This window comes from Macaca mulatta, chromosome 9, assembly GCF_049350105.2.
Source record: "Macaca mulatta isolate MMU2019108-1 chromosome 9, T2T-MMU8v2.0, whole genome shotgun sequence".
Classification (NCBI taxonomy): Eukaryota; Metazoa; Chordata; class Mammalia; order Primates; family Cercopithecidae; genus Macaca; species Macaca mulatta.
In genome coordinates, this window is record NC_133414.1 from 86,262,020 (window position 1) to 86,287,236 (window position 25,217).

General features: G+C 40.8%; 2 protein-coding genes across 8 annotated transcripts in view; one reads left to right on the forward strand and one right to left on the reverse strand.

Annotated features, from left to right (window-relative positions):
- The window catches only part of REEP3 (receptor accessory protein 3), a 103,581-nt gene extending 89,162 nt beyond the window's left edge, over positions 1-14,419 (reverse strand). Inside the window, 1 exon segment of the mRNA NM_001261663.1 lies at positions 14,283-14,419. Coding sequence (NP_001248592.1) covers positions 14,283-14,314 — 32 coding nt within the window. The 5' untranslated portion in view covers positions 14,315-14,419.
- Positions 13,975-25,217, forward strand: part of JMJD1C (jumonji domain containing 1C) — a 364,460-nt gene continuing 353,217 nt past the window's right edge. For all 7 annotated transcript variants that reach the window (XM_077946708.1, XM_077946709.1, XM_077946710.1 and 4 more), the window contains exon 1: positions 13,975-14,122. The gene's annotated coding sequence lies outside the window, so the exon portion shown is untranslated. The remainder of the gene's footprint in view (positions 14,123-25,217) is intronic.

Here is a 25,217-nt window from a genome sequence, read left to right on the forward strand (position 1 = left end):
GAGGCAACTGGGTACAGATTTACAGAAAGACAATACAGCGGTATCTTAAACTTATAGGAAACCAATTGAAACAAGGCAGTATTTGCATCCCATTTACTACATAAAATATTCAAAACTGGTTGTAGTCGCTGATGCCTGTAATTCCATCACTTTGGGAGACCAAGGAAGGAGGATCACTTGAGGCCAGGAGTTCAAGAACAGTCTGGGTCACATAGCAAGGCCCTATCTCTACAAAAAATAAAAAATTAGCTGTGTGTGGTGGTGTGGGCCTACAATTCTAGCTACTTAGGAGGCGGAAGCAGGAGGATAGCTGGAGTCCAGGGATTTGAGGTTACAGTGAACTATGATTGTGCCACTGCACTCCAGCCTGAGCAACAGAGGGAGACCCTGTCTCTAAAAAACAAATAATAATAATAAAAAATAATACTTCAAGACATAAGATCTAGAAATTCTTAGGAATTATTTTGTCATAATAAGCATAATCTTTGCAGACAAAAAAGGTTTATTTCCAATGTAAATTTCTCATTTTTACTTGCAAGGAAAGATCAGATTTTTTTTAGAATATCTCTACACAGAACTTTCAGACTATTTTTCTCATATAACTTTATTTCACACCTTAATATTTTCAGGTTCTTTAAGTTCCAGGGCAGGCTCGGTGGGTCATGTCTGTAATCCCAGCACTTTGAGAGGCCGAGGTGGGCAGATCACCTTGAGGTCAGGAGTTTGAGACCAGCCTGGCCAACATGGTGAAACCCTTTCTCTACTAATGATACAAAAAATTAGCTGGCATGGTGGTGGGCGTCTGTAATCCCATCTACTCGGGAGGCTGAGGCAGGAGAGCTTCCTGAACCCAGGAGGCAGAGCTTGCAGTGAGCCGAGATCACGCCACTGCACTCCAGCCTGGGAGACAGAGCAAGACTCTGTCTCAAAAAAAAAAACAAAAAACAAAAAAGAGATTTACATACTTCTAAGGCTCTCTCATGTGGACTTACAGGTAGGTATATCTTTATAGAGTACTTTCATTCACTCACGATCCATTAAACATCCTAAAATCATTATCATTTCTATTTGCAAAATTAACTTAGGTACACAAAGTTAAAACAGAAAGTCCCTGTATTTCAGAAAACCAGAAAAATATATGGTTGATGAAAATTAATAGCTAAAAATATAATGCAAATAAAAAATACTGAATGAACAACTTGGAAGCATGTTCAGCAATACTGATACTGATCAGCTCCCTAAGCAGAAAATAAAGACCACAGCCACAAAGCAGTGAAGAACTGATCATGACAATAATGGTATCCATTAGGCAAGTATCACCAAATATTCTATTTTATTCCCATATCTGCACTTTCTTTATGTCAACTCTCAAGAATGACTAGGCTTGTGGTTCCTGTGGGCCTCTTCAAGGTTAAACAGAGTCAGTTTGCCCACTTCACAGTTTTGGTGAAAGTGCATTCCAAATTTTATCTCTGATCCACCATGGGAAACATAAAAGAAGTATAGTTTAAGATCTTCAACTAGGGTTCTACCCTACCTTTATGCCTCTAGTGATGTTTCTACCCTACCTTATGCCACTGCAATCATGAGGTTGGCAGTCTCAAAGTTGAACAATTTTAGATGTTATAAAGTTTTCCTCAATATATTGAATAAAACTGGCTTCCTTATAAGATCTACCTTTAACCTTGGTTTCACAATAACAGAAAAATCTGCCCCCTTCCCCATGTGATGACTCTAAAATTATATTAAGACAGTTAGTTTGTCAGACTTTTTTTCTCCTTTTCTTTTTTATGAGACAGGGTCTCCCTCTGTTGCCCAGGCTGGAGTATAGTGGCACGATCCTAGCTCACTGCAGCCTTTACCTCCTGGGCTCAACGGATCCTTCCACCTCAGCCTTCTGAGTAGCTGGGACTACAGGCGCATGCCATCATGCCCGGCTAATTTTTGTACTTTTTGTAGAGACAGGGTTTCACCATGTTGCCCAGGCTGGTCTGGAACTCCAGATTTTTTTTTTTTTTTTTTTTTTTTTTTTTTTTCCTGAGACGGAGTCTCCCTTAGTCGCCCAGGCTGGGCACGATCTCGGCTCACTGGAAGCTCCGCCTCCCGGGTTCACGCCATTCTCCTGCCTCAGCCTCCCGAGTAGCTGGGATTATAGGCGCCGGTCACCATGCCCGGCTAATGTTTTGTATTTTTAGTAGAGATGGGGTTTCACGGTGTTAGCCAGGATGGTCTCAATCTCCTGACCTCGTGATCCACCCGCCTCGGCCTCCCAGAGTGCTGGGATTACAGGCGTGTGCTACTGCGTCCGGCCTTTTTTCTCCTTTTCTAATCCAATCCCTAAAACTGTTCCTTGGCACGTTAATTTTCTCAGGATATGAAAAAGAGATTGTTAGGGATTGAATTGTGCCCCCCTCCTCATCATGTATGTTGGGGACCTTACCCATTACAAGGTCAGGATGTGACCTTGTATTTGGAGATAGGGTCTTTACAGAGATAGTAATCAAGTTAAAATGAGCTAATTAGGGTGTCCAATATGACTAATTCAATATGACTTGTTCCCTCATTAACAAGAGAAAATTTGGACACAGAGACATGCACAAAGGGAGGACACCACGTGAAGATGAAGGGAGAGATCACGGTGATGCATCTACAACTCAAAGATGGCCAGCAAACCACCCGAGGCTCAGGGAGACCCACGAGCAGATTCTGCCCCACAGCCCTCAGGTTCAGAAGAAACCAATCCTGTCCACACCTTGGTCTTGGTTTCTAGACTCCAGAACTGTGAGACAATAAAAATCAGTTGTTTAAGCGACCCAGTTTGTCGTACTTGGCTGTATCAGCCCCACAACTCATACATTTCCTAGAAATGTGACATTATAAAAAGTTAATGAGGAGCTGGGCGCGGTGGCTCACGCCTGTAATCCTAGCACTTTGGGAGGCCAAGGCGGGTGGATGGCAAGGTTAGGAGTTCAAGACCAGCCTGGCCAACATGGTGAAATCCTGTCTCTACTAAAAATACAAAAATTAGCTGGGCATGGTGGCACAACCTGTAGTCCCAGCTACTCGGGAGGCTGCGGCAAAAGAATTGCTTGAACCCGGGAGGCAGGTGCCACTGCTCTCCAGCCTGGGCAAAAGAGTGAGACTCTGTCTCAAAAATAAATAAATAAAAATAAAAGGTTAATGAAATTTCCATAGCAGAATGCTTTGTTTGTGAAAATAATTCTTTCCTAAAATGAACACATCATTACTTGAAAGTGCTAATGCTCTCCGTATTAATATATCTGAATATTTCCTAAGATTATGTTTTGAATTATTGGTTAGCATAAACCTATTATGGTTATATTTGTCCTATGACTTTTATGACTTGCTTGATAGTTTTGATTCTGCAGAGTCAATTACGCTGTTGTTAAGAAAAGCAACATAGTGATAACCTTCAGCTCTGTATTTCAATCCTAATGTCTTAATAAATTCTAAGACCAGGAAAACTGTAACTTGTAAGTCATACTTCATTTACAGGCTAAAAAGTATAGAATATAGTACCTGATGTGCAGAATATATGAGTATAAAAAAAATTTTCAAAGTACTATATCAGTAGTTTTCATTAATTTTTAGAAATTCTCTGTAAACATGAAAATAGGAATTTTGAAATAATAAAAAAGATTGTGACAGATTGATCAGCAACAGTAATTTATTTTCTTCAAGTAGCAACAGTATTTTTATATAGAAAATTCTCAAGCCACAGCTATCCTAAGATACTTGTGAATTTCCAAATATCATTATAGAATTTCTCTCATAAAATACATAGAAGCAGCAAATAGAAAATAACAGCCATTTTCAGGTGGAGATGCTGGGCGGACTATATCTTGTAAGGGATCACTTCAACAGAACTCTGTGATGATGAAAATGTTCTATTTTTATTCTGCCCAGCAAGGTAGCACAGAATAAGATAAGCATTCACATAGCTACTGAGCACTTGAAATGTGGCTAGTGTATTGAGAAATTTAATTTTTTTAAATTTACATTTAAATAGCCACAAGTAACCATATGGGACAGTACAGTTTTAAGCCTCATGCCCTCTCCATATATTTATTTTCTTCCCTTTTTACTCAACACAGTGGTTCCCAACCAGTGGCAGTTTTGCCCACTAGGTGACATATGTCAATTCCATATCTGGAGCCATTTTTGGCTGTCATAACTGGAGGATACTGCTAAACATACCACAATGCATAGGACAGTCTCTCACAACAGAGAATTATCCACTCAAAAATATGAATAATGCTGAGGTCAAGAAACTGTGACATATTAAAAGGATCTTCAATGAAATGAAAAGTACTTTGAAAATAATTATGAATGGCTATATAACATTCTAACGTTAGCTGGTCTACTCATTACATAAAATAATCTCTAACCACTGTTGGATAATTCCATCCTGATTGCTACTGTTTTCCTTGTTCACAGTATTTTAGTGAGTATGCCATCTCGTCTGACTTTCAGTCATAGTTGCCTCTGTAAATATAACAACATGACCGAAACTGGTAAATTTACTTCAGTAATAGGGATAAGTATGCATAAAGCCTTAACAGTTAAGTTTTGTAAACATGAAAAATTTTATAACAAAAATTTTTATCTTTAACCTCATTTATCTCAAAAGTTGTATGAAAGGATTAGTTTAGTGCAAATGTGTAATCAATGACATAAAAGTAAGCTCATGTTCTGTTATGAATCAACAGTAATCTTTTTCCATGAAATGATCAAAACAATAATATACTTCTTTTAAGATATTTAAAATACTCATTTATGCCACTGTTGTTGTAATATACCATTTATTTGAACAGTTTCATCTATACCAAAAGTAAAGAATATAAAAATCTCCATCCTAAAAGGGTTTAAAATACAGTGGAAAAAGAAATAGCTAACAGAGCAGCAGTAACAAAAAATGGACAAAAGCAAATTGTTTCTGAAATGCAGGCTAATAAAGGAATCTTGTTGGAAGTTCTAGCCCATGCAGTGAAAACAAGACCCAATAGTTTAGAATGTGTTTTCTTTCTTAATGAAAGAAGACAGAAAAGATGACCTCTTACAGGACATTTCCTACATATATTTTTTAAATGTCAACTTTTCAATTTTCTTAAAAACATCATTGTTCCTATTTACCTTATTTCTCATTGTCTAACAGCAATGTAAATATCTTATTCTTAGATACAACTCATGAACACATAAGCTATTCACATATGGATCTCATAAAAAATGGTAAAGACAAAATCTACCTTAACCTAATTGAAAGAAAATATTTTAGATATCATTGAGATTTTATAACCAGTTAAAAAATTTAAAGCACATATAAAGGAAGAAAAATATCACTCATATAATTGTGACTGCCCTCAAACTTCCATAAAGATTTAAAAATTAGGATGTTTTTCATTAATCCTATCATAAACTTAACAAACATATACCCTAACAAATGGTATATTCTCTTGCTATATTATAGCAAAGATGAATATAAAAATGACATTCGTCAGGGTGCGATGGCTCACGCCTGTAATCCCAGCACTTTGGGAGGCCAACGCAGGTGGATCACCTGAGGTCAGGAGTTCGAGACCAGCCTGGCCAACATGGTGAAACTCCGTCTCTACTAAAAATACAAAAATTAGCTGGGCATGGTGGTGGCCACCTGTAATCCCAGCTACTTGGGAGGCTGAGGTAGGAGAATTGCTTGAACCCAGGAGGTGGAGGTTGCATTGAGCCAAGATCGCACCATTGCATGCCAGCCTGGGCAACAAGAGCGAAACTCAGTCTCAAAAAAAAAAAAGACATTCATGGCTGGGGCAGTGGCTCAAACCTGTAATCCCAGCACTTTGGGAGGCCAAGGTGGTAGGAATGCTTGAGGTCAGGAGTTAGAGACCAGCCTGGGTAATATAGCAAGATGCCCATCTCTACAAAAGTAAAACAAAAAAATTAGCTGGGTGTGGTAGCGCATGCCTCTAGTCCTGGCTACCTGGGAGGCTGAGGTAGGAGGATTGCTTGAGCTCAGGAGTTTGAGGCTCCAGTGAACTAGGATCATGTCACTGCACTGAACTCCAGCCTGGGTGACAGAGTGAAACCCTGTCTCTAAAATCAATAAATTAAATAAATACAAGAATGACATTCACTTCCAGTCATATTATTCTATTTTCTTTCCTATATTTGTTAAGGTATCCAATCCTACTTCCCTATCCATCTCCAAAACAATTTTAGCTAGGTTACCAAGGCTGAAAGAGGTTGTTTTTAGTAACAGTACAAATGCAGAGGCTTTTCTCTTTTCCCTATCTGGAATAAGTGTGTCTGGAAAGAGGCTCATTAGTGAAAAAAACTTTTATTCAATGCTGCAATCCTTTCAGTCTCTCTTTCCAAATAATTCATTCACTGCAGCTTTCATGAGAAAAATTAATTGTGAAATAAGCTCTGGAGGAGGGAAAAAAGGCAGTCCCCAAATTCATGAGGCATAATATTTACTATCAATAGTTCTGTAATTTATAGTTCACATTCATTATTTTCATTCTCTTACTGCAGAAAATATTCATTGAGCTTCTTTTGTGTGCAATGAACATATCAGAGAAAAGGCCTCCCTCATGGAGACTATTTTCTAGTTGGAGAAGACAGATGATAGATTAAAGAAGTGAAGTACTAAATACTACAGACAACGGAGCAGGGAAGGAAAGCAGGAGTGCTGGTGTCACTGAGAAAGCGAACACCTGAAGGAAGCGAGGGAATGAGGCAGGACGGTATCAGTGGGAAGTGCACTGAGGCAGGGGCCATCAAGTGCCCAGGCTCTCAGGTAAGAAGTGTGTTAGAGGAGTCCAGAGACCACTGTGGCTGGAGTTAACGGCAGCGGGCAGGTGGAGACAAAGGTTTGAGATGGAAAAAAAGTCCAGATCATTTCCTGTTTGTAGACTATCATAAGGACTTGGCTTCCCTGAGTGAGGAAGGAAGTCATCAGAGGGTTGTAAGCAGATGAGTCACGTGACTTGACCTGGGTTTCAACAGGACTATTTTGGCTGCTGTGGAGGAGGGACAAGGGCAGACACAGGAAGCTATGCTACTACAACGTATTTCAGAGATGATGTTGGCTTGGACTAGAATGGTATATGTAAAAGTGGTGAGTACAGGATCTATTTTGAAAGCAGAGTCAACAAGATTTGTGGATTCAATGCAGGGAACTAGAGAAAGAGAGGAATCAAGGATGGTATGATCCCAAGGTCTTTGGCCTGAGCTGCTAGAAGGTGGAGCTGCCATTAACAGAGTAGGGGAAGGCTGCCAGAGGAGCCAGATGGGGAAGGAAGCTCAAGAGCCTAGTTTTGGATGTCTTAAGTTCGGCCTGACTTTCAGGTGTTTCCAAGTGGAATGAAGAACGCAGCTGAAAATATGATCACAGAGTTCAGCAGAGAGATCTGGGTTGGAAATGTAAATTAATGGGAATCCTTAAAGGACTACAAATAGAAAAGAGAAAATGGTCTAAGGACTGATCCCCTTGACATGCCAACTTTAACAACTTCAAGAAGTCAGGGAACGTGGAGAAATGTGCCAGGTAGGCTGAGAAGGGAGTGGCCGGTGAGTTACAAAGAAAACAAAAAAAAGCAAGGTTTCTTGGAAACCAAGTGAAGAAAATACTTCAAGGAGAAAGTGAGCAATTGTATCAAAAGCTGCTGCTAAGTCAGATGAGGACTAAACAATTTGGCCAAGTGGCAGTCACTGTTGATCTGCGAAGGGCAATTTCAGTGAAGTGGAAGGAGAGAGAAGTCTAAACGTATGGGTTCCAGAGTACCCTGAAGGAAAGAAACTGAAGATGGTGTATAGACTATCTTTTTTTTTTTAATTCTTTTTTTTTTTTTTTGAGACAAGGTCTCATTCTTTTGCCCAGGCTGGAGTGCAGTGGCATGCTCATGGCTCACTGCAGCCTCAACATCCCAGGCTCAAGTGATTCTACCACTTCAGCATCCATTGTAGTCCGGATTACAGGCATGTACCACCACACCCAGCTAATTTTTATTTTTTATTTATTTTTGTATTTTTTGTAGAGATGGGGTTTCACCAGGTTGCCTGGGTTGGGCTCGAACTCCTGGGCTCAGGCGATCTGCACGCTTCAGCCTCCCAAAGTGCTGGGATTACAAGCGTGAGCCACTGTGCCTGGCTTGGACTATTCTTTTGAGGAAGTTTTGCTTTAAAGATACAGAGAGAAATGGGGTGATAAGATGAAAAGTATAGTAGGTTAAAAGATTTTTTTTAAGGTGAGAGAAATAATAGCACGTTGGTATGCTGTTGAGAAAGATCTAGTAGAGGAGGAAAAGAGATGAAGCTGAAAAGAAGGGGGGAAACTGCTGAAGTATGGTTTTTAAGGTGTGTAATTTAGTCTGTGAAGATATCCATTATAGCATCCAATATAAACGAAGACTATCAATTAGAGAAAAGTAATTGCGAGTTTTACGAGTACTGCCAGACAATTAAATTAAGGTAAAAAAAATGTATTATCATTGTAAAAAGGGAAATATAGATATATAGAATTAAAAAGGAAGTCTCCAAATTAACCCAATTCTACATAAGAAAGTACTTATCAAATATCTGTAGTACCTAATTTTACATTTAGAAATGATCAAGAAATCACAAAATGAAAAACAAACAAGGCGAACTATATTGAAACTATAAACTCTCTATGCAACCAAGAATAAAATACCTAAAAGAAAACTGAAATTAGATTGAGAAACACATTTGCGTGAAATATCACATGCAATAAAGATTAATTCCTGCCGGGCGCGGTGGCTCACGCCTGTAATCCCAGCATTTTGGGAGGCCGAGGTGGGCGGATCACAAGGTCAGGAGATGGAGACCACGGTGAAACCCCGTCTCTACTAAAAATACAAACAATTAGCCGGGCGCAGTGGCGGGCGCCTGTAGTCCCAGCTACTCGGGAGGCTGAGGCAGGAGAATGGCGTGAACCCGGGAGGCGGAGCTTGCAGTGAGCCGAGATCGCGGCACTGCACTTTAGCCTGGGAGACAGAGCGAGACTCCGTCTCAAAAAAAAAAAAAAAAAAAGAAAAGGTTAATTCCTTTATTATCTAAAAAGCTCAGACAAAACAAGTAAATTATCAAGTAACCAAGAGATAAAAGGGCAAAGTATATACATACTATATGCACAATAGATATAGTTAATAAAAATCTGGACAAGCATTCAACAGTGCTGATAAAATACAAAAGAAAACAATGAGATATGTTATATTTATTGGTAAAGTATTAAAAAATTAAAACTTCTGATTCTGGCTACATTGTGATAAAGAAAGTACTCATACATTGCTGCTAGCAATGTAAAATATTAATATTCTTTTAGAAAGCAATTTGGCAATTTGTATCAATGATCATAGAAATATTCAGTGTTTGACTCAGAAATATTCCTCTTGTATTTTTATCCCAAAGAAATACGTACTTCAAAAGAAGTATATATAATGTCCATTATAGCATTATAATTGCATTGCAGCATTACTTACAATAATGAAATATTAGAAATTATCTAAATGTAAAATTAAATACAAGTAGATGAATGGCTAAGAAAACAATACTGGCCTGATCAAACAGAAGATATTAAATAAAATTTTAAAGCAACATAGAAGATGCTTATAAGATTTCAGAGCAACATAGAATATGCTTACAATATAATAAAGAATAGTATCACATTTTTACTATACTCTAATTAAAATTATGTTACCTACACACAAAGTGATTCAAACAAAAAATGTGTATTGAAGATACTTTAAACATTCAGCATGCTGGGATTTTAGGAGAGCATGTTTTTCATTTTTCTGATAACTACTACTAGCATTTACTGAATGCTTACTATGTGCCAGATGCTGGACTATGGACATTACATATATTAATGTATTTAAATGCATGGGGTAGGTTATGACACATAAATGGCAGAGCTAATAGTTGAATTTGGCAATCTAGCTTTAATCTTGATCTTAATTACAATGCTACATCATAAAAACAAATTAAGAAAAGTTAGGGGAAAAACTGAATTTCCCTCAACTTATGAGAGTCATGTTTCAAAAGGTGAAGTGCGGATATCATATATGAATGGAACATCATTGGTAATCTCAAACTACCATCCCTTAAAAAATTGGTAACTACTCATGCCTGTAATCCCAGAACTTTGGGAGGCCGAGGCAGGAGGATCACCTGAGGTCAGGAGTTCAAGTCCAGGCTGGCCAACACGGTGAAATCCCGTCTCTACTAAAAATACAAACATTAGCTGGGCATGGTAGCACACGCCTGTAATCCCAGCTACTTGGGAGGCTGAGGCAGAAGAACTGCTTGAACCCGGGAGGCGGAAATTGCAGTGAGTCACGATCATGCCACTGCACTCTAGCCTGGACACCAAGAGAAAAACTCCGTCTCAAAAAAAAAAAAAAAAAAAAAAATTGGTAACTAACCTGTCAATCTTGCCTTGATGTTAAAGTAAGCTGAGTTTGAACAGACTGTGAGTAATGGAAAAATACTTTCATATCATCACAGAATGCTAAGGCTGGACAAAAGAGCTTGGAGGTTATCAGGTCTCTTTGCCTCTTCTGAGAAATAGAACCAAGGTCTATAATCAGTAAGAGACTGCCTCAGGGTCATTCAGCTCGTTAAGGTAACCAAAGCCAGTTCTGAATTCCAAGTTTCTTGATAACAATCCAGTGATATTTCTTCCTACACCATTTTACTCACTTCCCTCATAAAAAAGCTATCTATATATCTATTACGTTTTAAGTGCACACTCAATGCCAAGCACCACACTTGCACGTTTTAGTTAAACTAATTTAATCTTTACAACAGTCTTTTTTTTTTTTTGAGACAGAATCTTGCTCTGTTGCCGAGGCTGGAGTGCAGTGGCACGATTCTCAGCTCACTGCAACCTTTCCCTCCAGGGTTCAAGTGATTCTAGTGCCTCAGCTTCCCTACTAGTCAGGACTACAGCTGTGCACCATCACGCCCGGCTAATTTTCTTTACAACAGTCTCGTGTGGTATTTATTATAATCACTTAAAGGCAAGAAGACTGACGCTCAGAAGGGTTTAGCATGCTGCCCAAGACCACACAGCTGTAAAGAGTGGTATCCAGGGCCAGGTGCGGTGGCTCATGGCTGTAATTCTAGCACTTAGAGAGGAAGGTGGGCGGATCATGAGGCCACGAGATCGAGGCCAGCCTGACCAATACGGTGAAACCCTGTCTCTACTAAAAATACAAAAAAATTAGCCAGGCGTGGTGGCACGCACCTGTAGTCCCAGCTACTTGGGAGGGTGAGGCATGAGACATGAGAATTGCTTGAATTGGGAGGTGGAGGTTGCAGTGAGTTGAGATCACACCACTGCACTCCAGCATGGGCGACAGAGAGAGACTCTGTCTCAAGAAAAAAAAAAGAGTGGTGTCCAGGGCTAATTTCTCCGGTGTTAAAGTGCAGGATCTGGGGACAAAGTGCTTCTACATACAGGGTGCTCTGGTTATTGAGGTTCCCTGCCCATGCTACCAGAGGTTCATGTCGAGAGAAGGGTCTGATCTTGCTCAGGAGGAGGTGGTTGTCTCAGTAAGTTAGAAAGAATCAAGTAAATTCTACCTCCTGGTGTGAAAAAGGTTTCCAAGTTTGTGTAGATCCTGTGACTGCGCTTTCATTTTCAGAGAGAGAAACTGAGTAAAGAAGAAAAATGGAATGATGTTTATATTCTCTGACAAGTGTGCTTTCTAATGTGCTAATGGCTCACAAAATAACGGTTCCTGACACTTGAGAAACACGTTTCTTTTCATGACATTTTCTTCCTCACATTACTGTTCCCTGTCTTTAGCCTCAAACCTTACATTCTGTAGCTAAAGCACTTTAACTGCAAAGAGGCTTTAATCCCCTCTCTCCAGTTAGGGAGTCTCCTAAGGAGTCTCCTTGTTTTCCAGGTCTCCACTGGAAAATTTCACAGAAGGGCAGAGAATCTTCCAAAGCAAAGCTGTTGCTGCCTTATAACATTTACCCCTTCTTTCTTGAAAACACACCCCAGGCTATCTTTCCAGCTTGCTTTTTCCCCACCCGAGTCCCTCATGCCCACTGTAACTAATCTGGGCTTTTCCTCCTCTGGGCTTTGGCTCACGCTGGTCCCTATATCTGGAATCCTTTCCTTTTTCATCTTTGGCCGCCTCGATTCTGTCCATTCTTTTTTGTTTTTTTGAGGCACAGTCTCACTCTGTGGCCCAGGTTGGAGTGCAGTGGCACGATCACGGCTCACTGCAGCCTTGACCTCTTGGATTTGAGCGATCCTCCTCAGTCCCTGAGTAGCTGGGATAACAGGTGTGAGCTACTGTGACCGGCTAATTAAATTTTTCATTTTTTGTGGAGACAAGGTCTTGCTCTGTTGCCTAGGCTGGTCTCTAACTCTTGCGATCAAACAATCTTCCCTCCTTGGCCTCCCAAAGTGCTAGGATTACAGGTGTGAGCCACTCTACTGGGCCTGTCTATTTTTTAAGGCCCATCTGAAACATAATCTCCCTTGCCTTTTCTTTTTCTCAACCAGATATCCCTTCCTTGTCCAACACTGGGTATTCAACTGGGTGTAACTTTTATAAGAGTTGACATTTGGATCTGTACCGCAGATATCTGTGCACCCAAACTGTCAATGACCATGATCAACTACGTGTTACTGACCTTTGTGTTACAGGTAGCACCTAGAACAGACGTTCGTATTGTCAATTATGAAAAACAAAAGTCTAAAAGTGCTTCACAATTTTCTGTCAGTTGAAGAACTGGTCAAAGAAATCCAGAGGCTTTTTTTTTTTTTTTGTAAAGTACAGCTTCTTAATAGGGCACTTGATTTTCTAGGTGTGGACACAACAGTTGATAGACATCTACTAGGTCAAGAAAGGTATGCCTGGATTAGGTAAATGACAGACTCAAAAGAGAGGCCAGGAAAAGGCTAAAAAACAATCTGAAGGCATCTGCGGTATCCTTTTGTTTATATCTTGATTTTTAGTTTTGTACAGGGGAACACAGGAAGCTCTGAGGCTTTAAAACTAGAAACTTTGCAATTTAATCAAATGAAAAATTTTGAATGCTGTGCTGCAAATCGGATTAAATAGGACTAGTAATTCACTTCCAAACAAAATAAACACCAAACTCAGAAAATTTAGCTCCTTTTAACAACAACAACAAAAAATCTGGTAATGTTATTTTTCCGAAATTCTAAAGCTAATCAGAGAAGCCTGCCCCCTCACATAAACATTTTTTCATATACCTTTATGAAACCTTCTGAGATAACACTACTACAGAGATGAATAATGAATTCACAGACCCTAGCTGTAACTACGTCATTGTTTACTTGGTGACTTTTTTTTTTTTTTTAAATCGGGGAGAGGGGTAAAATGGGGAGGATGAGAGAAAATCAGTTTAAATTGTATTCAAATACATTTACACGATTAACACCACAACTCAAGGAATTTTTTTTTCTTACAGACCTGTAGCACTTGTTGGTAGGAGAACAATGAAATGAACCGATAGTTTGAACAAAGGCAACAGGCACCTACAGCCTTTCAATCACTTAGCAAATATTTCCGCCAAGACAGGGCCGAATTCGGGGATCTAGGCGAGCAGCCGGGTGTCACCTTTCTCGGTAAGCTGCAAATCTTGGGACAACTAGGACCCTTCCCAGGGATCCTGGACTGGGAGCGGTCTCGGGTTTTTAGACAAATCTCTCCTCCTACCACACGTGACCGAATGGCAATCAGCCGCCAAGAGAGACACCGCAACGCATCAGCCGCGGGATACAAAGGCTCGGCACTGCCACCGCATCCTCGGGAGGATCGCGGAGCCTCCCGCGCTCGGCGTCTGCGGAGCCTGCGCAGGGAGCAGCTGCGAGGCGCGCCGCTCCCGGGCCCGCAGGGCGGTGCCGCGCTGCGCGGGGAGCAGAAGCGGGGAGCGCGCGCCGCCTGCCCTGAGCGCCTGCCCACCCAGCGCCGCCGGAGCAGGGGCGCCGCGCCGCACGCAGCCGAGCAGCGCCACAGCTGCCGCCGCCGTCGCAGCCGCAGTCGCCGCAGCTAGGCCCTCGGCAGCCGCAGGGAGCCCCGCAGCGACGTGGACCAAGGTGAGGAGGCCGAGGGCTCCCCCGGCCCCACGGCAGGCCCCAGGCCGGGCCACCCCGTCCCCGCCCAGGCCCAGGCCTTCCCTTTCCTCTCGGCTCCTTCCCCTTCCCACAGCTCCCCTGGGCCTCGCGCCGGCTGCAGGGCGCCGTGAGCGGCACTTACACCACAGCTCTGGAGATCATCCAGGACACCATCTTCACGGGGGCTTGGGCCCCACGTCCGGGACGGGTGGGCGCAGAGCGCTGCGGACCAGGCCGCCAACGGCAGGCCGCGCGCTTCGCCGGCTCCTCGCGCTCCCCGGGGCCGCGCTGGCGCCCTCGGGAGCCGGGCCCGGTGTGTGCGCGCGGCGGCCTGGGCTGCGAGGCGGTCGGTCCCCCGCCCGTCCCCGCCCGTCCCAGCCCGCCCCCGCCCGCCGGCCTGGCCGCCGAGCCGGCCAGCCCCGCCCCTGCGCTCCGCTGATAGGCGGCGGCGGCGGCGCGTTGGCCCAGGCCAGGGCCGGGGCCAGGCGGCCGGGCTCCGGGGCTGGACCGGCAGGACCGTAGCCTGTGCTGGACGGCCTCGCGGCCGCGGCCTTGGCCCTTGCGCTCTAACCAACCTTACCCTCCTCCTTAGCTCTTTGGGACGCCCACCTCGCGGCAAGAGTGCGGCAGGAGGCTGAGGAAGGGTACTGGAGGGCAGGGATTGGCAGCGCCTGTGTGAAAAGTGAGATATTCGCAGGAACTCGGTGTCCAATAAAAGACTCTCGACCAGGCCCTGGTTTTGGAGAGCCAAGACTTTGAGGTGTGCCTGGCCACATCCGGTACCCTCAGTGTTTACGGAGGCCCAGCACCAAAGGCGTCCTTATAGTACCGCATTTTAAGGGAAATGTCGAGAGGTTCTTGCATAGGCCTCCTTGTGTGCCGCGAGTCTCGTGGTGCAAGGCAGGGAGGGACAGAGGAGGATTTCATGTTTGCGGTGGTGAGTGTAGTGATACCACTGTTCTGGGCCTCTTAGGGCACCTTTTCATTAGAGCATCTGCAAAGACTTTTACAGACACAAATCTCCATTATTTCCCTGAGGCCTGCCAGATGTTCAAAGTAAGGGCTGGGTCTAGGATTCCTGACCTGTCTTAAGATTTACAACTGTATTACAGCTATAAGATTTACAACTGTATTTTTTGGAGGTTGGGTTACTGCTTACCCTTGCTGTTCTTGCAAATATCATTTCAAGGGTAGACTTTTAAAACTTTTTTTTTTTTTTTGTGACAGTACCAAATTGAGAAAATGATCTTAAAGTTTAGATATTTTTCTTTTTTCCAATTAAGACGATAGTAAAAGATAATTCTAGTATTCAGATGGTGTGAAGAATAAAAGATGAAATGTAGGCTTGGAGCCTTTAATTAAAGTCCTAAAAAATATGATGGCTTTTGTGACCATACTATAATTTTGTCTTCTTGTTCCTCAGTTTCCCTGTGATAAAAAGGGGATAATAATACTGTAGTCTGTCTCTTGCCTTTCGGGGATGATGTGAGGCACTGCTAAATAATATGTTTAGGAAATAATGTGACTTGCGTGGAAGACAATCAAAGGACACAACAGATTATCCTAAATTTCTTTCAGTTCTCAGTCAATAAATTGGGTAATTTATTTAATAAATAAATTTATTTATTATTATTATAATAAATTTATTTATTGGGTAATTTATTTAATAAATAATAAATCATTATTTAAGAAACAAGCTCAGAACTTTCTACTGTTGGGTTAGGTTCTTTTTGCTTATTCATGTCAAGACTATTTTTATTTCAGGAAGTTTAGTAGTAATTTGCATTTACTCTGAATCTTTTATTTTTGGTCATTATTCAGCGTTGAGGATCAGGTGTGCTGCATAAGCACCAGCGTGTTGGCGAACTCTCTTGTTCAATAAAACTGAAATGAATTTGAATATCATTCATATCCCTTCACGAACAGGTCCTGAAATAGCTTTACAGCCTTTACTTTCACTACCTTCACCCCCAACTCCTAATGTACCCTTTCCCTACCTCTCTTCTCTGAACCAGTCTGTATTTTCATGCTCAGTGCTTTTGCCCAGATTTTGTTTTTCCCTTAACACTTTGCTCCCCATTCTGTACCTATCAGAACCCTCATTTTTCAGTGGCCTATGCCATGAAGACGTCCTTGTTTTTCCTCAGGGACAATTATTCCTAATTTTGTCTGTGCCCCCATAATTTATTACTTGAATTTCTATTTCTTATCTGTGTCATTCTGCCTCTACCATGTCTAATATACTGAATGGCAAAATGTTTGAGAACAGACGTGGTGTACTGGATTTCTTTGTGTTTTCCAACTATCTAGCCTAAGAGAGTAAATGCCCAATAAAAATTTGAATAATATTTGTGAAATACAGTCACTAAGCATCAGATTTAAAAAAAAAAATTCAGCCACGTACATTGGAAGTCCCTTTAAAATGTATGCCTTTCTTGCCTTTTTACTTTGGAGATCATCATTGTGAATATTAATTATTTCAGCTAATCCTAGCACATTAATGCCTTCAGGGGTTGCTGAGATAGGTAGGACTGCTGGCTGCTCTCTGAAATGTCCCTAGACTGCTGTGCGTTGAATTTTATTTTGTATGCTTATTATATCTTCTGCCTCTTACACATTTAGGTTACTTTTTGCTGCTTGCTTTCTATTTACCTGGAACAGTGCCTTTTTTCACATCTCAATAGGCCATGGGTTGGAAACCACCTACCATGTGCTGCACACATGTCATTGAGTCATTCTGACAACTTAAAAAGCCAGGTAGTGTTTATTCCCTTTTGGTACGATGGAAAGTGAGGTTTAGAGAAGTTATCTCATTGGCCAGTGATCACACAGGTCATTGGTAACAGAACTGGAGATCTAATTCATGCTTCCCAAGCTTCTTTACATTATACTGGGATAGATAGCAGAATTGTGTTTAAGGCAATGGGTGCAGCTCGGTGTTGCCCTCCAAGGGGAAACTAGAAGGCATTTTTTTAGATTGTTGTAATGATTGGAGCTAACAACTTGCGTTTGTTGAGTGGAGGCTAGAGAGTTGTGGGACAGTGCTGAACAAAGTCTCCCCATGTCCTGCATGATTTAAGAATATCTTGCTTGACATTCATGTAATATTTGTAATTATCAAAGCCTGGAACCTCCGTCTTACATCATGATTTTAACTGAATTTTCCAGTGTCTTTGTTTCCACATGTAGCCGTTATGTGAACTGAAGGAAGATTGTTTTGTTCACAACTTGACTAAGAGTTGTTTACAGTTTTGGAAAATTGTATCACAAATAGCTCTGCATTCATAGATATATTCAGCTACTAGTTACTTCTTTAAGTCTTCTAGTGTAGTTTTGCCCCACATCGAAATATATGTTATTATAAATCATTTTCATTTCTCTTTTCCATTCTTATTTAGGGTATATGGATTTGTTTGAAATTGTAGGAATATTGTTATTTTATTTCAGGGTGGTAAAGCAGAAGTTGGAAAATATTTTATGCAGGGGGCACATTGAGTCTGATATGGTTGAGAATTGTTTATCTAAAGTAAGACTTCATCTGCGGAGAGTCTCTCATGAAAAGTGCCCAGATTTTAGTGGAGTGTGTTTGTAATTTCTGTGTATTGGACTGTGACTCAGATACACAGAAATCTGCTAAATTTATTAGCAGATAGTTGAGATCTGCTAAGAAATAAGTGGCCGTTAAACGCTGGTTGCGGTGGCTCATGCCTGTAATCCCAGCACTTTGGGAGCCAACAAGGGCAGATCACTTGGGGCCAAGAGTTTGAGGCCAGCCTGGCCAATGTGGCAAGACCTCATCTCTACTAAAAATACAAAAATTAGCTGGACATGGTGGTGCACACCTGTAATCCCAGCTACTCGGCAGACTGAGGCGGGAGAATCACCTGAACCCGGGAGGTGGAGGTTGCATTGAGCTGAGATTGCACCACTGCACTCCAGCTTGGGTGACAGAGTAAGACTCTGTCTGAAAAAAAAAAAAGTGGCCATTAGTACTTCACTGTATAAGATAAGGTGCTGGGGCACTGGGAGAAAAGGAAATATAGTACCTTCTGCCTAGAAGCTTTTATACTGTGGGTTCTTGGCGTGCTTGAAATCATTTCTTATATAGAAGATATTTCTTTAAGTACTGAACTTGATTTTGATTTTATACATATATCACTAATAGTTGTACATTGTGCTATATAAAGCACATCCTTCATTGTGTTCTACAAAGACACTTTTCTTCTCTGAGGAAGGCAGTGTATTTAGGGCAAAGGACATTCTCACAGGAGACCTAGTTCTACTACCAGTAATGTGATGTTTGGTAAATCACACTGTACGTTTCCTGTTGAATATGGGGATGATACTGTTACGAAGATCAAACGTAAGGGGTTTTAAAACCTAAGGGTAATTAGACTGTTAAAAGCATTGTTTTCTTTTTTTAAATATTAGTTTTCCTAGGAGATATGTGGAATGTGCATCTACTGCATGTTAAAGGAGTTCATTTATTAGCAGAGCAGCAGAGAGTAGGAAAGTACCTAGGAGAGCAGGTAGTGAGAGCAGAATTAGAGGGTACAAAGATAGTATCTGATCCTTGTAATTATTAATGAGAATGCTAATGAGACTGAATACTAGGTCACCTTCCCATTTCTATTGGGAGAGAGTTTTCAGTAGCTAAAAAGTACATTTATTTGGAGAAAGGCTAAAATTACTAAATGAGTCTGTCTTTCATAGTTGTTCAGAAAATAGTGGGAGAGAGAGAGGATCTTAAGAATACTGACCTCACAGAAGAAAGCTGTTCTTTTTCTATCTGCTGCTAGGTGAATACCTCTTTTCTCTCAGGCAGTCTGCTTATGGAATTATGGTTACAACAGAGGTTAAGTTTGACTTTAGAGATTGAAATTGAATGATAAGGAAATGATGTTGAAAATACAATGATCAGATAGCAATAGAATAAAAAGATTAGGTTCTGATTAAGTATTCACTGTAGGTATTGGTAGAAAAAGATGGTGACTAGCTGACAACACAAAAAGTAAAATACATCTGTGATGGCTGGATCTGGGAAACATACACAGTGAGAAATTGACCTTATCTGAGATTCTTATACATTTCCAGTAGCAGCCTTAATATAACAACTAAGGATTTAGACAGAAGCTTTTGTTTTCCCTTCATGGTAAAATATGGTTTTGTGTTTGACCATGTTAAGTGGCAGAGAAACATCTAGTTTAAGACAGTTGAGGTACTTTTACTATTTATTTAAAATAGAATAGATTAAATCAGGATTTTAAGCTCTAGATAGACTTACGATTTCAGGTATTCAGGTGCATATGGGGTTGTGGTATAATTTGCCAAATCTGAAATATTTGATAATTCTATCATATCTAGTAAGCAGAACTTCAACAAATTTGTATTGATGTTTTGAGTGATAATTCAAAGCACATGAAATAAATTTAAAAGGGAACAGTGAAAAGTTAAATCTTTTTTTCTTCCCTGTTTCCAGCTAGTCAGTTCATTTCACAGGCAGTCTCTGTTCCCAGTTTTTTTTTTTTCCTCAAAGTCAAGTCCAGAAACATACCCAATTATTAATAGATATTTAGTCTAAGATAAAGACAGCATTTTATGGTTTTTGGAGCACGATGGAATTATTTGGTAAATGATGTTGTGACAGCTAGCCAGCCATTTAATAAAAACTGAAGAAAAAAAATTCTGATGAGTAAGAAATGGAAATGGAAAAACTGAAAGTAACATAAAAGTACAAAAAAAAAAAGGATAAAGGTATTATATTCTTGATAGCAGGAAGACCTTTCTGTCATAAAATCAGAAACCGTAATCATAGATTTGAGTATATAAGCATTCAAACTCCTGTGCCTCCAAAACCAATATAAACAAGATTGAAAGATGACAAAGGAGGAGGAATATCTATAAAACCTGACAGAGGGTTTTTTTGTTTGATTTTTGGGTATATATCTTCATATACAAAGCACTCTTAAAAACGATTAAGAAGTAATCTCTGAAGACTTCCAATTTCCAGTGTAGCATGTAAGGAACTCGGTAATTACCACTTGGTCCTGACAAAATAAATAACTGAACAAAATGAAGAGAAGACAACACTTCTTAGATTCCTCAGAGAAGTGAAGTCACAGGGCAAACCACATCCTCCAAAACTGGAGAGACAGACAGGTGGATACAGAGAATCACAACTACTGAAGCAGAAACCGAGGATCAGAAAGCCCTGAGGGAACCAGTACCCGGGTAGGAAAACCTGAGCTGTAATTGAGGAGTTGCTGGAGGCTCAGTGTGGACAGCTCTGAGACCTAAAAACTCCAGGGAGAGCCAGTCATAAGGAAGCCCTCATAGTTTTGTGAGATTTACTTCCTGGAGCTCTACCAGGTCCTCACAGTAAATATTTGAGAAAAATCCTCTTACGCTGTCAGCAGGAGAAGGGGGAAGTGAAACATTTTTTTTGTTGTTGTTGTTGTTTTTGAGACGGCAGTCTGGCTCTGTCGCCCAGGGTGGAGTGCAGTGGCCGGATCTCGGCTCACTGCAAGCTCCGCCTCCCGGGTTTACGCCATTCTCCTGCCTCAGCCTCCCGAGTAGCTGGGACTACAGGCGCCGCCACCTCGCCCGGCTAGTTTTTTGTATTTTTTAGTAGAGACGGGGTTTCACCGTGTTAGCCAGGATGGTCTCGATCTCCTGACCTCGTGATCCGCCCGTCTCGGCCTCCCAAAGTGCTGGGATTACAGGCGTGAGCCACCGCGCCCGGCCGAAACATTTTGAAATACACCAAGGTATTCTGTCCTTAACAAGGCCTGCCCTCAGGAGAAATTATTTCTCTTAGAACCTAACCTAACTGGGGAATGGGAAAAATGCAGCTCCAGTCAACTCTAGCCCTCCACATGGAGAAAAGGAAATTCCTAACTCTAACTCCCTCTAGACTTCCACTTGGGGGAAGGGAAATAACTCCAGCCCTCTCCAGCCACCCTGTTCCATTTGAAGGGAGGAAAAAACCTGAGAAGCGCTGGTGGAAGTTCACAGTGTGGAGGCACAGGCTCGCCAGAGGACTGAGACCTAATCCTAGGCCTATAGAATGCCTCTCCTCCATCACCCTAGTGCTACATTACAAAACACCTGTTTACTGTAGGCTTTTTTTTTTTTAATACTTAGTATATTACCAACTTTAACAAGAAATTACAGGCATACTAAAAGGCAAAAACTGCAGTTTGAGGAGACCGAACCAAACATCAGAACCATAGCCAAATATGGCAGGAATGTTGGAAATATCAGACCAGAAATTTTTTTATTTATTTTTACTTTTTTTTTTAAACTTTTATTTTAGATTCTGGGGTACGTGTGTGTGGTCTGTTACCTGGGTATGTTGCATGATGCTGAAGTTTGGGGTCTGAATGGTCCCATCACCCAGGTACTGACCTTAGTATCCCACAGTTTTTCATCCCTTCTGCCTCCTCCCTCCCTCCTCTAGTAGTCTCCAGTGTCTATTGTTGCCATCATTATGTCCGTGAGTACCCAGTGTTTAGCTCCCACTTATAAGTGAGGGCATGCAGTATTTGGTTTTCTGTTCCTACCTTAATTTGCTTAGGATAATGACCTCCAACTCCTTCCATGTTGCTGCAAAAGGACATGATTTCATTCTTCGTTATATCTGCATAGTATTCCATGGTGTGTGTGTGTACCACATTTTATTTATCCAGTCCCCTGTTGATGGGCACCTAGGTTAATTCCATGTGTTTGGTATTGTGAATAGTGCTGGGATGAATATGTGAGTGCGTGTGTCTTTTTGGTACAACAATTTGTTTTTTTATGGTTGTATACCCGGTAATGGGATTGCTGGGTCGAATGGCAGTTCTTTTAAAGTTCTTTCAGAAGTCTCCAGACTGCTTTCCACAGTGGCTGAACTAATTTACATTCCCACCAACAATGTATAAAGCTTCCCTTTCCTCTGTAGCCTTGCCAACATCTGTTGTTTTATACTAAAAAGTAATAACCACTCTGACTGATGGGATATGTTAACTCATTGGGATTTTGATTTGCATTTCTCTGATAATTAGTGATGTTGAGCCTCTCTTTTCATATGTTGGTTGGCTGCTTGTATGTCTTCTTTTGAGAAGTGTCTGTTCTTGTGTTTTTGACCATTTTTAAATGGGGTTATTTTATTTTATTTTATTTTTTGAGATAGAGTCTTGCTCTGCCGCCCAGGCTGGAGTGCAGTGGCACTATCTTGGCTCACTGCAAGCTCCGCCTCCAGGGTTCACGCCATTCTCCTGCCTCAGCCTCCCGAGTAGCTGGGACTACAGTCTCCCGCTACCATGCCCAGCTAATTTTTTTTATATTTTTAATAGAGACGGGGTTTCTCTGTGTTAACCAGGATGGTCTCGATCTCTTGACCTCGTGATCCACCTGCCTCGGCTTCCCAAAGTGCTGGGATTACAGACCTGAGCCACCGCACCCGGCCTACATGGGGGTATTTTTTGCTTCAGTTGTTTAAGTTCATTATCAATTCTGGATATGAGACCTTTGTCAGATACATGGTTTGTGAATACTTTCTCCCATTCTGTAGGTTATCTGTTTTCTAAGTTGATAGTTTCTTCTGTAATACAGAAGCTCTTTAGTTTAATTAAATCTCAATTGTCAATTTTTGTTTTTGTTGCAGTTGCTTTTGAGGACTTAGTCATAGAGTCTTTCCCAAGGTGCCAATGCCCAGAGTGGTGTTTCCTAGGTTTTCTTCTAGGATTCTTATAGTTTGAGGTCTTACATTGAAGTCTTAAATCCATCTTAAGTTAATTTTTGTACATGGTAAAAGTAGGCATCCAGTTTCATTCTCCTGCAAAAATGGCTTGGGAGCTATCCCACCATTTATTGAATAGGGAATCCTTTCCCCATTGCTTATTTTTGTTGACTTTGCCAAAGATTAGATGGCTGTAGGTATGTGGCTTTATTTCTAGGCCAGGAATTAAAAAATATATAGGATTAGCATGCAGAAGGCTTTAATGGAAAAAGTAGACAATGTGCAAGAACAGATGGATAATGTAAGCAGAGAGATGGAAATTTTAAGAAAGAATAAAAAAGAAAATACTGTAGTGAAAAATATTGTAACAAATGAAGAATTTCATTGATGGGCTCATTAGTATACTGGACTTTTAAAAATCTCTGAGCTTGAGGATATTACAAGAAGCTTCCAAAACTGAAAAGCAAGAAGAAAAATGATGGAGAAAAAACTCCCTCAGAACAGAATGTCCAAGAACTGTGAGACAACTGCCAAAGGTGCAAAATATACATAAGGAAATACAAAAGCAGCAGAAAAAAAGAAAGGAACAGAAGCAATGTTTTAAGTAATAACAGAATTCCCCCAAATGAGTGTCAGATATCAAACTACAGATCCAGGAAGCTCAGAGAACACCAAAGATGATAAGTGCCGAAAATCTACACTTAGCCACACCATATTCAAACTTCAGAAAATCAAAGATAAAGAAACCATCTTGAAAGAAGCCGGAGAGGAAAAATATCTTACCTATAGAGAAGCAAAGATAAAAATTACATCCAACTTCTCCTCAGAAATCATGCAAGCAAGAAGAGAATAGAGTGAAATATTTAGTGTTGAGAGAAAGAAGCCTACCACCTAGAACTTTATATCCTGCCATGTTGTGTTACCCTTCCAAAGTGAAGGAAGAATAAAGACTTACTCAAAGCGAAAATTGGGGGAATTTATTGCAAATCTGATTTGTAAGAAATATGTAAAAAAGACTTACTCAAAGCAAAAATTGAGGGAATTTATTATTGCAAATCTGATTTGTAAGAAATATGTAAAAAAAAAAAAAAGTTCTTCAGAGAGAAGGAAAATAATATAGGTCAGAAGCTTGAATCTTAAAACCTTTTATATTCCTTTTTCATAATTGATCTAACAGATAACAGTTTGTTAAAATAATGATAGCGACCATGTATTCGATTATACTTCTGTGGGTTTGTGTATGTGTGTGTATCTATACATGTAATTAGGTATAAGTGAAATGAATGATGGCAATGATGCAACAGATGAAAGAGTGGATTTAGGAATATTTGGTTATTATAAGGTACTTCGACTGCTTATGAAGTGGTATAACATTATTTGAAAGTGGACTTGGATGAGTTGTAAATGTTTATTGCAAACTCCAGGGAAACCACAGAGAGAAGTAAAAATTGAAAAAGAAGAAGGGGAAGGGGAAGGAAGGGAAAGATGAGAACAGGCATTCTTCTGTATACATGGGCAGTTGGGTCCAGGACTCCTTGAGTATACCAAAATCCTCACATACTCAAGTCATGCAGATGGCCCTGTTGAACTTGTGTATACAGAATGTTGATCCTACATATATGTAGTCTTAACATCCCACAAATACTGTTATTATTATTATTATTTTTTTGAGACGGAGACTTGCTCTGTCACCCAGGCTGGAGTGCAGTGGCGCAATCTCAGCTCACTTCATTTTCCGCCTCCTTGGTTCAAGCAGTTCTGCCTCAGCCTCTGGAGTAGCTGGGATTGCAGGTGCCTGCCACTGCGCCTGGCTAATTTTTGTATTTTTAGTACAGACGGGGTTTCAGCAGGTTGGCCAGGCTGGTCTCGAACTCCTGACCTCGTGATCCACCAGCCTCGGTCTCCCAAAGTGCTGGGATTACAGACATGAGCCACCACGCCCAGTCAAATACTGTATTATCTGTCTTCATTTAGTTAAAAGAAATGTGCATATAAGAGGACCTGTGCAGTTGAAACCCATGTTGTTTAAGGGTCAACTGTATAATTGATATGCCAAGAAAAGGGAGAAAATGAAATCATATAACGTGTTCAGTTAAAACCACAAAGGGCAGAAAAAGTGTAAAAGACAGAAATAGGAACAAAGAACAGGGGCCACACACAGAAACCTGTAACAAATATGATAGATGTTAGTCCAGACTATATCAATAATCACTTTAAACATCTGTGGTCTAAATATACCAATTAACAGGCAGAGATTAGTAGAGTGAATTAAAAAGCAAGACCCAACTATATGTCATCAACTAGAAACCCACTTTAAAGACACAAATATTAAAAGTAAAGGAATGGAGAAAGATA